We start from the raw sequence: 14,629 nt of genomic DNA on the forward strand, positions 1-14,629 counted from the left end.
TACATAAAAAAAAAAATATATATATATATATATATATATATATATATATGAGAACACTAAAATAAGTCTTTATCTTGATGGTAAAATAAAACACTGTTACAGTTAATTTTTTCAGCTTATCATATATAAATAAAATGTCTAGTAAAGAGCTTTAAACTTAATTCTGTTTTTGTTTGGTTTCATCAGGCAACATGATCACACCAGTATGAAGTGGTTATGTCCCAGCTGAAACTGTCTGATGTGACTCTCTGCAAACACAGTGCCAGATTTCCCTCTTAGATGGCAGAGAGTGTGTGAGGCACGATTATGTCATCGCCCGGTGCCTGCAGTGAAACTGTGAGTATCTTGAGTACAGTCGAGCAGTGCGATTCACACACCTCCATACACACCTACTCTAGTGCACTCGACAGACAACAGAAAGCCCAAAAGAGCGAGGTGGAATGAAGTGATGCCAGGCCGAGGAGGTCGTGGGTCACGGAAAGGCCATTCAGTTCCAGTCATTCTGACTCCATGACGCGCCGAAAACACGTGTGGGGGGTTTTCAGACGGTCTTATGAAAGTGTTCTCATGCTATATGTCATCTTTCATTATATTCACCAAGGTATCATCTGATTGTCTGCTTTTAATTGTTCAAAATAAATGTTTTATGCGTCATACGTACAGCACTGACTGAAATCCCATCTGAACTGATCAGATCAGGCGTCTCTATCTGCACAAGTCAGTGTAGAGAATCACTATCAACACCACAAACACAACACTGACTGTCTTCATGTTTAATATCTATGTTGTTAGCACTTTAAACCAACAAATATTTTGCTTGTAAAGTGTGTCTGTGCTTCTTTCTTCATTACAAATGACACTTTCAGTAATAAAATGTGCCATTTTCAGACTATCATCTGATTATCATCTTCTCTGTATCTGTATTTAAAGGCTGATGTTTAGTCAACACACACTATAGGCCACCGACAGTTTTTGAGAGAGGTGGGTCGTGAGAAAGTTACACATTTGTTTGTCACCCTTCCTCTTCATTTTCTCACTGAAACCACAAACAGGTTGTAATGCAGAGCAAGAGAGACATTGAGGGAATGATATTAAACAGTCCAGAAGGGTTACGTTTTTGGACGAATTTCTATCTGTAACTTTCGCAGTTTGGTGAGGTTAAACATGATTTGATTTTGTGCTAATGAAAATTGCGGTTCACTTTAATTCCTTTGCTGCTGCAAATGTGTTTGACAAACACACAGCAGCCAGAAAAGACAAACATAAAGTAAGCGTTATGATCCTACCAATGGAAACACTGATCATTGTTATGGTGACTTCAAATGAAACCCGTTAATTCTCAATAACAACAGACGTCTGACAGACATAAAGTCAGTCTGGTTAGTAATAAGTGAAGCTGGTAATGCAGTTTGTGGAGTTGTTTAATCCTCCTCTGCTGAGATCTTAACAGATTTAATGTCTTCTTTTCTCTTCAGTTGATTTTATCTAAGACTGTGGCTGAAGTCAGTTGTAGTTCTTGTGTTTCTGCTCGTCTCTTTTTCTGTTCTCTTCTTTCCTTCAGTGATTCTGCTTGTTAACAGGCTTATTAAAGGAGAACTCCGGTCAATTTTAACATTGAGCTCATTTTTTTGTACATTTGGAGTGCTGTCAGTACAGAGAACAACGACAAAAATCGGTGTTGCCTACACCGTGTTATCCTCGTTTTAAAATTTGCACCCTGTTGACTTCAATGGGGCAAGTTTTAAACCTGCTTTTAGGCTCTTAACATCCTTGATGTGTCATTACAAGTGCACAGGTCATGTGAGTGATTCCTTCAGAGTGAACACGGGTGAATCTGACTGCAGTAGATATGAAAGATATTAATAAAAATGTGCGCTGGCTGAATAAACATCATTTTTTATATATTTCTTTCACATCTACTGCAGTCAGATTCACCCGCGTTCACTCCGAAGGAATCACTCACATGACCTGTGCACTTGTAATGACACATCAAGGATGTTAAGAGGCTAAAAGCAGGTTTAAAACTTGCCCCATTGAAGTCAACAGGGTGCAAATTTTAAAACGAGGATAACGGTGTAGGCAACACCGATTTTTGTCGTTGTTCTCTGTATTGACAGCACTCCAAATGTACAAAAAAATTACCTCAATGTTAAAATTGACCGGAGTTCTCCTTTAAGGCTGAAATGACTCCATATTTAATATACACAGACTTTGTGGATCAGATCAGGTCCAGTTCTGGTTTATTTCTTTGCTCTTGGCTGACATGTGGCATTGCTATGGCCTGCTTGTGGCCCAGATCTGGCAAACAGGAGTGAGCCACCCAAGGGCCAGATCATCATTCCACATGTGCCAGATGTGGGCCGGATCTGGGGCGACACAATGTTGATATCTGGGATGTTTATATGCATGCTCATAATAAAAATGACGATAATTATAGGATGATAACAATAACTATAAATAGGCTATATTAGCGTCCACCACACCGGCAGACAATAACTATGATGATAACAATAACTATAAGGCTATAGCATCCGCAACTGAGATTTCTTTACTAAATCTGCCGGTTTAAATGTTTGCTCTCTTTCAAGTCAGATTGATTTTGATTGGCTGTCAATGTTGTCAAAGTATGCATTGATCACTTGACTGTAAAAAATTTCTAACCCTCCCAAATCAAAAATTTCAAGTGACCGATAACATCAAAATTTTTCAATTGGCCCAAGTGAAATTCTGTAAATTATAAAATAAACTTTACAGATTTTCACTTGGGCCAATTGAAATTTACAGAATTTCACTTGGGCCAATTGAAAAATTTAGATGTTATCGGTCACTTGAAATTTTTGATTTGGGAGGGTTAGAAATTTTTTACAGTGTTGTTTTTTATTTAAAAGCCTGTTTTTCATGCAATAAACCCTTTAAAATGTGATTTTGAGCTCGTTTTTATTTTTATTACTGTTAATAATAATAATAATAATTTTGCATGCAGCTGCAAAAATATATTTCAATAGCAATTGCAATATTTGATGATTTTATTGATTTATTTATTGCAAAACTGTGCAGCCCTTTCATATATCTCTATCCATGATATTGATCCATAATAGAAGGATGATTGGATGAGGGATGGATGTATGGATATATATCTCTAAGGATGTATGGATATCTATCTCTACAGATGTACAAACAATTTCAAACTATACAGATAAAATAGTACTGAATTATGTGTTTTACACACAAGTGTTACAACTAACCCCTCTGTCTGTTACAATTAACCCCGCATATGGGGTAAGTTGTAACATTTGCGAAATGGTTGGTCCTAGAAAAAAACTTTGTTCATTTGTAGTAGAGATGTGTATGTTGCTTGTGTAAAAAAAAAAAAAAAATTGATGAATTAGCATAGCAAACCATCTCCCACTTACCATTAATCTTGCACACACACACACACACACACACACACACACAGGCAAATCATGCTCGGAAATAGAAATCCCAGCCCAGTTTCAGTTAAATTTAAGTATGTCTAAATTAAAAGAAACAAGTTCATAAAACTCAAAACAATGAAACAATGTTAGTTTTGTGAACTCAAAATCAAAAGTTTATCCAACTCAAACCAATTAATTATTTGTAGCATTATGATTTAGGCTACTATTGTTATAGGCCTAGTGATGTGATTCTCTTTAGGTCACTTTTACCGATGTTCAGCAAATTTCAATGGGAATCCAAGCGATCGACATTTCAAGTGAGGGCGGGAGATTCATCCCCCCACAGATTTTGCGCATATTCAAGTTCACACTGATTCTCTCTCTAGTGTTAATGGACCTTAAGCCCGCGAAATTTGACGGTAGGCTACACTTTAACGATTAACAAAACTTTATCGTTATTTATTATTGTAGTTATAGTCATTGATGTGGCGACCTCAATGCAAGTTTATACAAGTAGGCCATTTTAATGTGTATTTTACACAGGTGTTTCAAAATCATTTAAGATCACAAATGACTTGTTAAGCACTGTGTGTTTTCTTTCCTGACCCGCACAGCTGGTGAATCTCACTCAGAAGAAGCTGAACTAGATGAATTTCCAGTGTTCAAATCCCCCGAGCCACAAACCCTCAGAGACTCGCGATGCTTATCGCGACTCGTTCCCTCGGCGGGCGCGTCAGGAGCGTCGCTCTGCGGTGAGCGCGGCACGTCTGCAGACGCAGCAGGTGAAGCGGTGGGCTTGTGGTGGGTAAAGACGAGCAGGAGCTCCAGGGGGAGATGGAGGGACTGGTGGGCTTCTTTGTGCGCATTGATCTCTTCGTTTTTCAACCTTGTCTTCTTTGCATCTTTCTAGGAACTCGACAGAACGCGCTTTGTGCACTTTCTTGAAAGTGGCTTTGGTAGGAAAGTGTCTGCAAGTGAAAACGAATGTAAAGTGAGGTGAAGGAACATCTTTACAGTGTATTATGATGGTTTAATGTTCCCCTCTCGCTCTTTGCTTTACATTAGGCCTTTATGAAATTGGTTTTAAACGCCATTTTGAAAGGTGCGAGTTAAGGCATGTTTTGGTTTAATCAAAGTAGTAACACTTTACAATAAGGTTCATTAGTTAACTACCTTAACATGAACTAAGAATGAACAATACTTCTACAGCATTTATTAATCTTCATATTAATTCCAACATTTACTAATGAACCTTATATATAGTTAAGTGTTTCCGTGCTTTACATAAAAATGTTCACAACATGCAATTCAATGGATTAAGAATAATATATAAAAACAAGAATAAAAGAGAAAAATGCATAAAAAAGATTTTACAGTAAAGATTAATATTTAGCCCATTATTATTATTATTAATAAAACGCTGAGTTGTTTCAACTCATGTTTGGGTCAAATATGGACAAACCCAACCATTGGTTTATTTAATTTATTAAACTAAAATTTTAAACCCAACTGTTGGGTTTGTCCATACTTGACCCAAACATGAGTTGAAACAACCCAGTACTGTTTAATGCAGTCTAAAGTCTAACAAAAAAAATCTGATAGTTTCTGCACTGTAAAAGATCATATGATCTATAAGTTATGATATGGTTTTACGTTGCTTTAACTCATCAAACTTTTTTTTACAAGTTATACGAGATTCAACTATTTTTTTAAGTCATTTTAATGCAATTTAAGTTGAAATGATTTAAACATCCAAGTTGATTGAGGTTAAAAATTGAAGGCAGCAACATTTTTTTGTACAGTGTGCTGTTCTTCAATTTTCTTCCTGTTTGGTAGTTTGTCTTCCCTTGTTCTGCTGAAGATGTTGTTCTAAAATCTGCAAAAAAGTACAACTATACAATGGCTTTGTCCCTCGGCATGCTGGGTAATGTCCCTCAGTCCTCTGTACACACAAACTCTGAAATCACAAACCAAATCACACAGTGGGTCGGTCGTTGTGGGTGCAGCGTTTCACATCTCTGTGGTCTCAAGAAGTTTCTTTAACCCAGCGTCTCTCACAGCTGCTATATTCATTGTTTTTTTTATCATCTGATCGGTCATATAAGAACAGAGAGGAGTTGATGCTCGTATGAAGTTCTGGAGAAGTCAAATGATCTCCCAGAAGAACACTGTATTGATCAGAGGTTAGTCTTTCATCTCAATGGTGTTTTAGTGTCAGATGTTTGTTTCTTCCTTCCTCAAAATGACCCAAATAGTGTCTGTAAAGAGCTGTAAAATAAACGTGGAGAGCAGGTTTGAACTCATATTCACTGCTAAAAGTAGTTTTTTGTTTAGTTTTTTTGTCTTGTTTGCGTGTAAAATGACAAGATAAGAAGTCTTGTTTTCTGAGAAATTGATCAACATGATGTGAGTTTATGCTTAAAACCAGAACAAATATCTGCTAGTGGAGTCAGAAAAAGAAGCTTAATTCAAAGGGATAACACATTTTTTTTCTTTCTGACCAATTTGGTAAGATATTTTTCCACATTTTACGCATTCAATTTGGATAGTATTTTCTTATAATTTGTCATGTTGCATCTCATGTAAATGTACACTCTGGAAAAATAAAGGTTCTTTATTGGCATTGAAGCTTCCATTTGGAACCTGTACAGTACATGGAATCTTTCCATTCCACAAAAGGTTCTTTATAGTGGAAAAAAGTTCTTTAGATTTTTATGTAAATGTTCTTCACAATAAGAAGAAAAGGTTATTTTAAGAACTGTTCACTGAAAGGTTCTAAAAATGGTTCTTCTATAGCATCGCTGTGAAAACCACCTTTTGGAACCTTTATTTTTAAGAGCGTATCTTGATTTAAGGATGTTTCAACAAGAAACCAAGACAACAAAACTGAGAAAGAACATCACTTGATGATCTGAGCTGCTCTTCACATTCATTTTACAGCTGTATAGACTCTTAGTGGCTCGTTTGAGTCCATTTTATTTCTCCTGATGAATTGTAGGAGAAAACCTCTGATACTTTAAAATGTAACAGAGAACATCTATGAGACGTAATCAGTTGACATGGATTGGCTCTTTTATCCTGGATGGCCGTGATGCAGAACGAGCAGATTTACCAGGCGTCCTGATTTGAAGTCTCGTGAGGACACACGTTCACACTTCCTGTGTGGCCGTTCCTCCCGCCTGAGTTTGGAGAAGCTTCACCGAATCACAACTCAATCAAGCAGACGCGTCTTCACCGCCCGGACGCCCACCGGTGAGTCTGACGCCGACACATACACAGCTAAATACTCACAGAAAGACGAAAAGAAATTTAACATGGTCGCACATCTAAATTCTTTTGATTTTAAAGAGTTTTTTCTTGTCATTCTCGGTTTTTGCAATTAATGCCAGCGGTGTCGCATGCATTAGTGCATCAAAGACAACTTTTAATTAGTGCTGTCAATCGATTAAGAAAGTTAACTAGACTAATCACACGTTTTTTTCTGTGATTAGTCATGATTAATCGTAATTAAAACACGTTTTTTTATATATTTTATAATGTAATAATTTCACAGTTAATCTCCAAATGAATGTAGAAACAAAAAAAAAAAAATTTTTATATACTCTTGTCATTCTCGTTGTTTGCGATTAAGGTGTCGCATGCATTAGTGTATCAAAAACAACTTTTAATATGTGCTGTCAATCGATTAAGAAAATTAACTAGACTAATCACACGTTTTTTTCTGTGATTAGTCATGATTAATCGTAATTAAAACACGTTTTTAATATATTTTATAATGTAATAATTTCACAGTTAATCTCCAAATGAATGTAGAAACAACAAAAAATTATATTTTATATACTCTTGTCGTTCTCGTTGTTTGCGATTAAGGTGTCGCATGCATTAGTGCATCAAAAACAACTTTTAATATGTGCTTATTGGTTTAGTTTAGTTATCATGAATATAATCATATTTTTTTTGTCACACTGTCTGTGAGTTTCTTTGCAATTACAGATGGAAATTACATTGAAATAAACATGAGTTTTAATTCAATGCATCCTGAAAGTGTTTATGTGGTCCAGAAACAGTATAAATTATATCTAAATGAGACCTTAAATTATGTTGAAAATATGTCCACAATGGCCACATTTGAACTAGTTTTTAACCTTGAACGGAGGATCCATGAACGTCTATATCAGGCGTGCAGAACAAAAAAAAAAGACGTCATGAAAGCTTTCATTCTGGCTCCTCAGTGGACGTCTTTTCAACGTAAGACCTTGAAAAGACGTCTTTTGAACATAATATCGCTTAGTTGGTAAGATTCAATTTATGCATTTAAACACTATGTAAGGCACCTGTTCAGAGCAAACTTGTCAAAGTGTAGTGAGTTTTAGTTATTAATGAGATGAAAGTTAAATAAATTCTACGGAGGAGTTTCAATAAGTCAGAGAGCGTATGATATTGAGCTGCAGGTGAGCGAGCCAGCGCAGGTGTTTCACGTCTCTAAACCTCAGATTCTGTGGTCTTTAACTGAATTCACTCTTTGACAGCTGCAACACACTCAACCACACACACTGAACACTCAATCTGTTTCGCTAGATTATACCTGTTACTGCAAAAACAAGACTCGCATACATCTATATCAGGATCACATGTGTATATTCTCACAATAATTCACCATTTCTTCTCGTTTATTGGTTCATCCTTATTATGATTTGGAGAATTGATCAAAATAATATGCTGATACTAATTATTATATTATGAATAAATGTGTATATTATATTCTGACAGTTTCTACATAATCATACTTTTTGTACTGATACTTATATATTATTACTTACATGAAATATTTACTTTCATTTATTGGATCATTTATCTATGATTTAGAGAATTTCGCAAAATAAAAATACTGATTCTAATTATTATATTTTTTATACATGTATTTTGGATTATGTTCATTAGGATATTTTCTATATATTCAAATATTATCTATAAATATTTTTCTATAGTCATATTATATAAACATTCTATATTTCATAATATGGATTATTAAGCAAAATAACAATACTAATTATTATATGAAATACATTTATTTTGTTTATTATGATGAATAATTTCTATTTAATGATAATTTATATTCATATATTAACATTTTTATCTGCATTATATTATACTATATTTTTATAGTATTTACCTTCATTTATTGGTTCGTTTATCTTCTGATGTGGAGAATTAATAAAAAAACATTAATTTAATTACTAACATTACATTAATTAATGGATTATATTTTGAATAAATGTATATTATATGTTTATAATATGTTTAATATTATGATAATGTGATAATATGTTTAATATTATGAATAATACCTGTATATTCATATTTGTCCTATGATATAAGTATTTACCTTCATTTACCTCTTGACAATATAACAATACAAAAAATAACAATATTATATTATATTATATTATATAATATTATATTATATTATAGCCTATTATATTATAGCCTATTATATTATATTATATTCACCATTATTAAAATAGCGCTTTTTAACAATACAGATTGTTTCAAAGCAGCTTTACAGTGATAACAGGGAAATAATGCAATTAAGTTTGTTTTTGGCTGTAGAGTATAATTATCTTATATTATTATTGAACTAATTAACTTATTAATAATGTATTCATAGTAATACAACTTTTAGAATTTGTTGTGCCTTCATTTCAGATTGTAATCTGACCTCGCCCATCCTGGATTCATTCCCTCTGATGAAATGCCTCGCTCGTTTTTAGTGAGAAGCAAGAGGGCGGGGCATCACTCCACACGCCCCGCCCACTCTCAACCTCCTGACCAATCACAGGATCTGGAGCTGCTGCCCGGTTCCTCCTCCGCCAGCAGCCAGCCGCCGGTGTGCTGGACCGATAACAGCACTGATGGAGCTGAAGCCGAACACACACCAGGTACACAAACACCAGATCAAAACCAGCAGTGACTGCAGTACTGGGGCAGATACATCAAGATATGAAACACTTCCATTGTGGGAGTTTCTAAAGTATCTAAAGACACTCATAATGAAAATAGGATCTGAATTACAACTTTTAATCATGACAAAATTAGCACTCGCGGCTCATGAGAACTTATCATGAACAAATCTCCCATAAATGACTGCCATGAATTGATACAATCATGACAACTTGAATGAGTCATTATGATCTTTTTTTCATTAGCCTGACAAAATACCTCACCACTAACTATTCTTTTCTATTGTGAATAAATTACACTATGTCTCAGCGTGACGCCTTGATATTATGCCATTCATCTTTAAAAGTACATCTCCCATAATGCCTTGCGGAGAGAATTAATAGGGAAGAGGACTGAGTGAGTGATTCAATAAATGCGCTGCAGAAATGATTAAAGGCACACTATGCAAGATTTGTACCTTAATATAACAGCTTCGAAGTCATTGCGATGGTAAACAAACTCGTAGTAGGGCGAATCCTCCCGATAGCAAAGCGGGAAAAACCAGCAATGCAAGTTTGAGAGGTGGTGCCCCGAAAATATCTCGCGAGAATCACGACTTGCTTCACGGCACGACGTCACATACATCAACAACATATGAAGCAGCCACTATGGAAGACACTCGCACGCATTTCAGACGTGAATCACGGCAGAGTCGATGAAGAAAGCGCGGTCGGAAGAGTGCAGAGACGGCTCTGCGTGAGTGGTATTTACGACAGTTACGTTAAACACAAGTACTCCACAGCGACTCTAGGGGGCGCTGTTTGAGAAAAACGGAAACTGCAATAGTAAATCCTTGTCTAATACTGCTCAAAGGTTTGGCAAACAGTGGTGAGGGGTGAAACAAAGCTTTTCGAAACTCTGGATTAATTGAACTGCTGTTTCCAAGCGCTCTAACCACCACAGGCTGGCGCCACCTGCTGGTCAAAACAGTGTAAATGCAACAAAAACATGGATCATCACACCTCTTACAAACCAATCACATTTTCATGAAAGTGTAATCTATTAAATGTAATACAACTAATTAAATATGATGGTTCTGTAACATTATTATTATTTTGTAGTGCTTGTTTTGTCTGTTATAAGGCGGGGCTTGGCAAACTAGGTCAAATCAAGGTTCGGACCAAATGACGTAACAAAGCCCTGTTTGATGAAATCATGTGACTTGGCGAGTTTGAAACAAGCTCTGAAACGCAGATTTCTAAATGTTTAGAAGCTTCATGAAGCACTGTTTCGAAAGCACCCATCACCTGGCTAGTAACATTGTTTTATTTTAAGTCATCCTAATTGCATACTAAGAAGAAAACACAACACCTTCTATTCTGTTGTGTGTGTGATAGCGGTGAAGCAGCCTGATGTTTTTTCGACTGACCTGTCGTTGTCTTCTGCTGCTGTGGAGAGACCGAGCGATCTTGAGCGTCTGATTCAGGCTTTACTCAGTCACCATCAGATGACCAACGTCCAGACGCCGCTGTGCGAGTGTCCGCTCTGTGAGAAGGTGAGGAACTCAGTCCTGCTCCTGCACATGTGTGTGTGTCCTTTATTGAACACACCTGACTGAAATCATCAGCTCTTCAGCAGAGAACAAATGAACAAATACATTCAGGGAACATTTACACGACAGTGATATGCTTAAAACTGAGAAGTTTATCCTTTGAGTTTTCCGCGCACAGACGACAACATTGTCAAAACGATCCCCATTATTCACACGGATTTGCGAAAACGACTAAAAACGCTGTATTCTGCTGCCACGCCAGTAGATGGCGATGAAGCACTATAGACTGAACATGTAATATGCATGTGCATGATGTCATCGTCTTCAGAGATTCACGTTTTTTGTCGTTTACACAGAGACCGTTTCAAAAACTTGCACTTTGAAACCCGGTTTCAAAAGTTTGTATTTTCACAAACACAACTGTTGTGTAAATGAACAGCCAAAACGTATAAAAAGTTTTCTGTTTTTAGCTGCAAAGTGTGTCGTGTAAACGGCCACTTATTTATTCAGCAGATCGAGTGGGTCACGAATGGAAAAGATACAAGCCGAAGGGGATTTAAGAGAGGAATAAAGTATTTCTAGAACACTAAATTATATTTTATAAAGCAAAAAATTAAAGAATAATAGAGTAAAATATAAAGATTATGTATAATTGATTAAACTGATTTTCCCATAAGATAGTTCAGATTTGATAATGCTCTAGTCCTGATCTGATCACCTGTCATGATTTTCACACATTTACAACTTATTCAAAATCACATATGGTTTTTGAACATTTCATGTGCACATGCACGTTTTAAACCTCAAATGGGATTTGCATACGATCACATGAGATTGTGTCGCATTGTTCTGATTGCCATTTCCATCACTGGTGATATTGTGTGATTTATTAATATTACTATTACTGTGTCTTCTGTAGGTCCTTTCCTCTGCTGTAGGTTTGACATCTCGCTTGTGCAAGTCACATGTCAACAGGGCTGCTCACCCATTGGCCGGCTCCACGAGCCACGTCCAGCAGCATTATGGGTACAGACATCCAGGACCCCTCAGGGTGAGTAGACGTACTAAAGAAACTTATTTTAAAACTTATTTTACTTCAGCTAGTTACCCAGGAAACATTTGTGTAATTTTATGTACTTAAATAACTATAACTATATATATATGTATAGGCTAAATTTTAAAGTTTAAAGTTAAAAAACTAATACAAATGACAAAAACACAACAAAATTACTAAAACTGTAACTAAATTTAAAATGAAAATATATACTACTTACTATTTTTTTTTAAGTACATGAAGTAGTATGCAGCATATGTTTAATTCAGCGAGTGGCATCTGGTTATCATCTCTGAAATAAAAAATAATAGGCTAGTTATTTATTTTTAATCAGATTTTGTGTAAAACGTCAGAAATCTTAGAAGTCTGATTGAATAATACTGAGTACTTATCAGGTCATCCAGATATCATTCATCCAGAAAATATACACAGTGTACTGCATAAATGAATATAAGGGCAGAATGTAAGCTGTGTGTTTGTGTGTGTGTTTCAGGAGAGGAGTTTTGGCTGTAAGGTTTGTGGGAAGGTGTTCAAGAGGTCGTCGACTCTGTCCACACACCTGCTCATTCACTCGGACACGCGACCGTACCCGTGTCCCTTCTGCGGGAAGAGGTTCCACCAGAAATCTGACATGAAGAAACACACCTTCATACACACTGGTAAAATACACACATAATGAGCTTTCCATTGACTTGTAATGCTTTTAAAGAAAATATCATTAGCTTATTGTTCACACCATGTCCCAACCAGACGCGACCCAGCGACACAATAAAGAGCATCTTTAATCAGTTTTTTCAATACGTGCGACTATTTTATTTTAGAAACGGTTATTTCTGCGACGTCACACTGAAACAATAACAACAACATATGACGTAGGCAGGCTACGACAGTTATCTAAAGGTACGATTATGTGCTTTACTTAATGGTCAAAAGAATATATTTTGTGAATATAATTTTGTGTGAACTAGGCTATTAACTTTTCCTTTAAAATAAATTAAAGGAAACAAAAACGTTCAAACTGTGAGCACAATGTTAACAAACAAGTGTATTCTACGACAGAGATCGTTTCAGACACTCAGTAATAATGTTAAAATGGTGTAATGGTGTAATATTTGATTTTTTTTTTTTTTTGCATTTTCAGGCCCACAAAACAAAAAAAAAGTTTTCTGTTTTTAGTTGTCGTGTAAAGGGCCCCTTAGAGTGGACTGAAACCTTTATTTATTCAGCAGATCGAGTGGCTCACAAATGAAAAACCTATACAAGCCGAAGGGATTTAACAGAGGAATAAAGTACAATTATATTTTATTAAGCAAAAATGACAGAATAATAGATTAAAATATAAAGATTAAGCATAATTGATGAAAGTGATTTTCCCATTGGATAATTCAGATTTGATGATGTAGCCTAGCCTATGGATAACTCACCTCAGATCTCGAAAATAAATTAAAGGAAACAAAAACGTTCAAACTGTGAGCGCAATGTTAACAAACAAGTGTATTCTACCTCAGAGATTGTTTCAGACACTCAGTAATAATGTTAAAACGATGTAATAATTATATATTTTATGTAGGCCTACTTGTCTATTTCGTTGCGAGTGTAGTAAATGTTTGCAGAGAGGCCCCGCCCACACTCACTTCTGATTGGCTGTGATTTTTTTTTTTTCAAATATTTCGTTGCTCTGTTGTAGAGATGATCTTGTCGCTGGCTGGATTTTATCGCATCGCGTCTGGTTATGTCACGGATGTTATCAATTAGCTGCCTGTGTAGAAAGTAGACAGTAAGGCAGAGCTAATGTGTGTGTGTGTGTGTGTGTGTGATCTCTCAGGTGAGAAGCCTCATGTGTGCGTGGTGTGCGGTAAAGCGTTCAGTCAGAGCTCTAATCTGATCACACACAGCAGAAAACACAGCAGCTTCCAGCCGTTCAGCTGCCCGCACTGCTCACACACCTTCCAGAGGAGAATGGACCTACAGCGCCACCTACAGACTCACTCAGAGAACCACACCAGACTGTATCACGGGACCTGAGCAGCAGACACACACACACACACCTGGTGTTGCTAAAGTTCTCTGTCTAATGTTGTAGCCTACAAAACATTTGCTTTTGTGTAACTGCACACGTTATTGCATTGTGAAATGAGTCTGAATAATTTGTTCACATCACATACTGAATAGCTTTGAGGCCTGTTATAATTGGCTCTTCGTGTGTCATGTGGTGTGTTCATGGTTGTGACCTCATAATCATGAGGAAGAACCTCAAACTCTGATTTCAAAATGATCAAGAATCATCCCGATATCCATGATATGACTTTTAATAACAAATACAGAAATGCAACTAGGCTTATAAGAACATCAACTGTAAAATTTCAGCTTTGTGACAGTACTCAAGGTGTTTCTGTATTCTCATGCTCTCAGCAGAAGTTTATATTTAGTTTTGTAAGTGATGTACAGAACTGCCCAAGTACAAATGATAATTAAGATCCTTCCCAACCCTTACTGTCTGAGTTTATTTCTTTAATAGTGACACTTAAATACATATGTTAGGACTACAACACTACACAATACACTACAATAAAAACAATTAAAGGAGTGAAAATTAAATAAAGAACATTTAAGGGGCACAAGATCGTTTCACATAATGTGTTACTTTAGCAGCAAAACAAAAGCAGC

The 14,629-nt window shown here is 36.0% G+C and overlaps 1 protein-coding gene across 3 annotated transcripts; it reads left to right on the forward strand.

Moving 5' to 3' along the window:
• The first annotated feature begins 186 nt into the window (after positions 1–186).
• Positions 187–14,454, forward strand: LOC311298221 (uncharacterized protein). 3 transcript variants are annotated; one of them, XM_084420964.1, is made up of 10 exons: positions 187–336; positions 4,031–4,217; positions 4,327–4,412; positions 5,522–5,599; positions 6,514–6,668; positions 9,123–9,355; positions 10,754–10,911; positions 11,828–11,959; positions 12,456–12,621; positions 13,788–14,454. In XM_084420964.1, the coding sequence occupies exons 6-10, from the start codon at positions 9,169–9,171 to the stop codon at positions 13,985–13,987; spliced, it is 843 nt and encodes a 280-aa protein (XP_084277090.1). In that variant the 5' UTR covers positions 187–336; positions 4,031–4,217; positions 4,327–4,412; positions 5,522–5,599; positions 6,514–6,668; positions 9,123–9,168; the 3' UTR covers positions 13,988–14,454. The 3 variants fall into 3 exon arrangements, with proteins under 3 accessions (XP_084277090.1, XP_084277089.1, XP_084277091.1); XM_084420963.1 differs by lacking the exons at positions 187–336; positions 4,031–4,217; positions 4,327–4,412 and having other exon boundaries at positions 5,396–5,599; XM_084420965.1 differs by lacking the exons at positions 187–336; positions 4,031–4,217; positions 4,327–4,412 and having other exon boundaries at positions 5,541–5,599; positions 6,415–6,668.
• The last annotated feature ends 175 nt before the right edge of the window (positions 14,455–14,629 follow it).

Source organism: Rutilus rutilus (assembly GCF_951802725.1).
Source record: "Rutilus rutilus genome assembly, chromosome: 1".
Lineage (NCBI taxonomy): Eukaryota > Metazoa > Chordata > Actinopteri > Cypriniformes > Leuciscidae > Rutilus > Rutilus rutilus.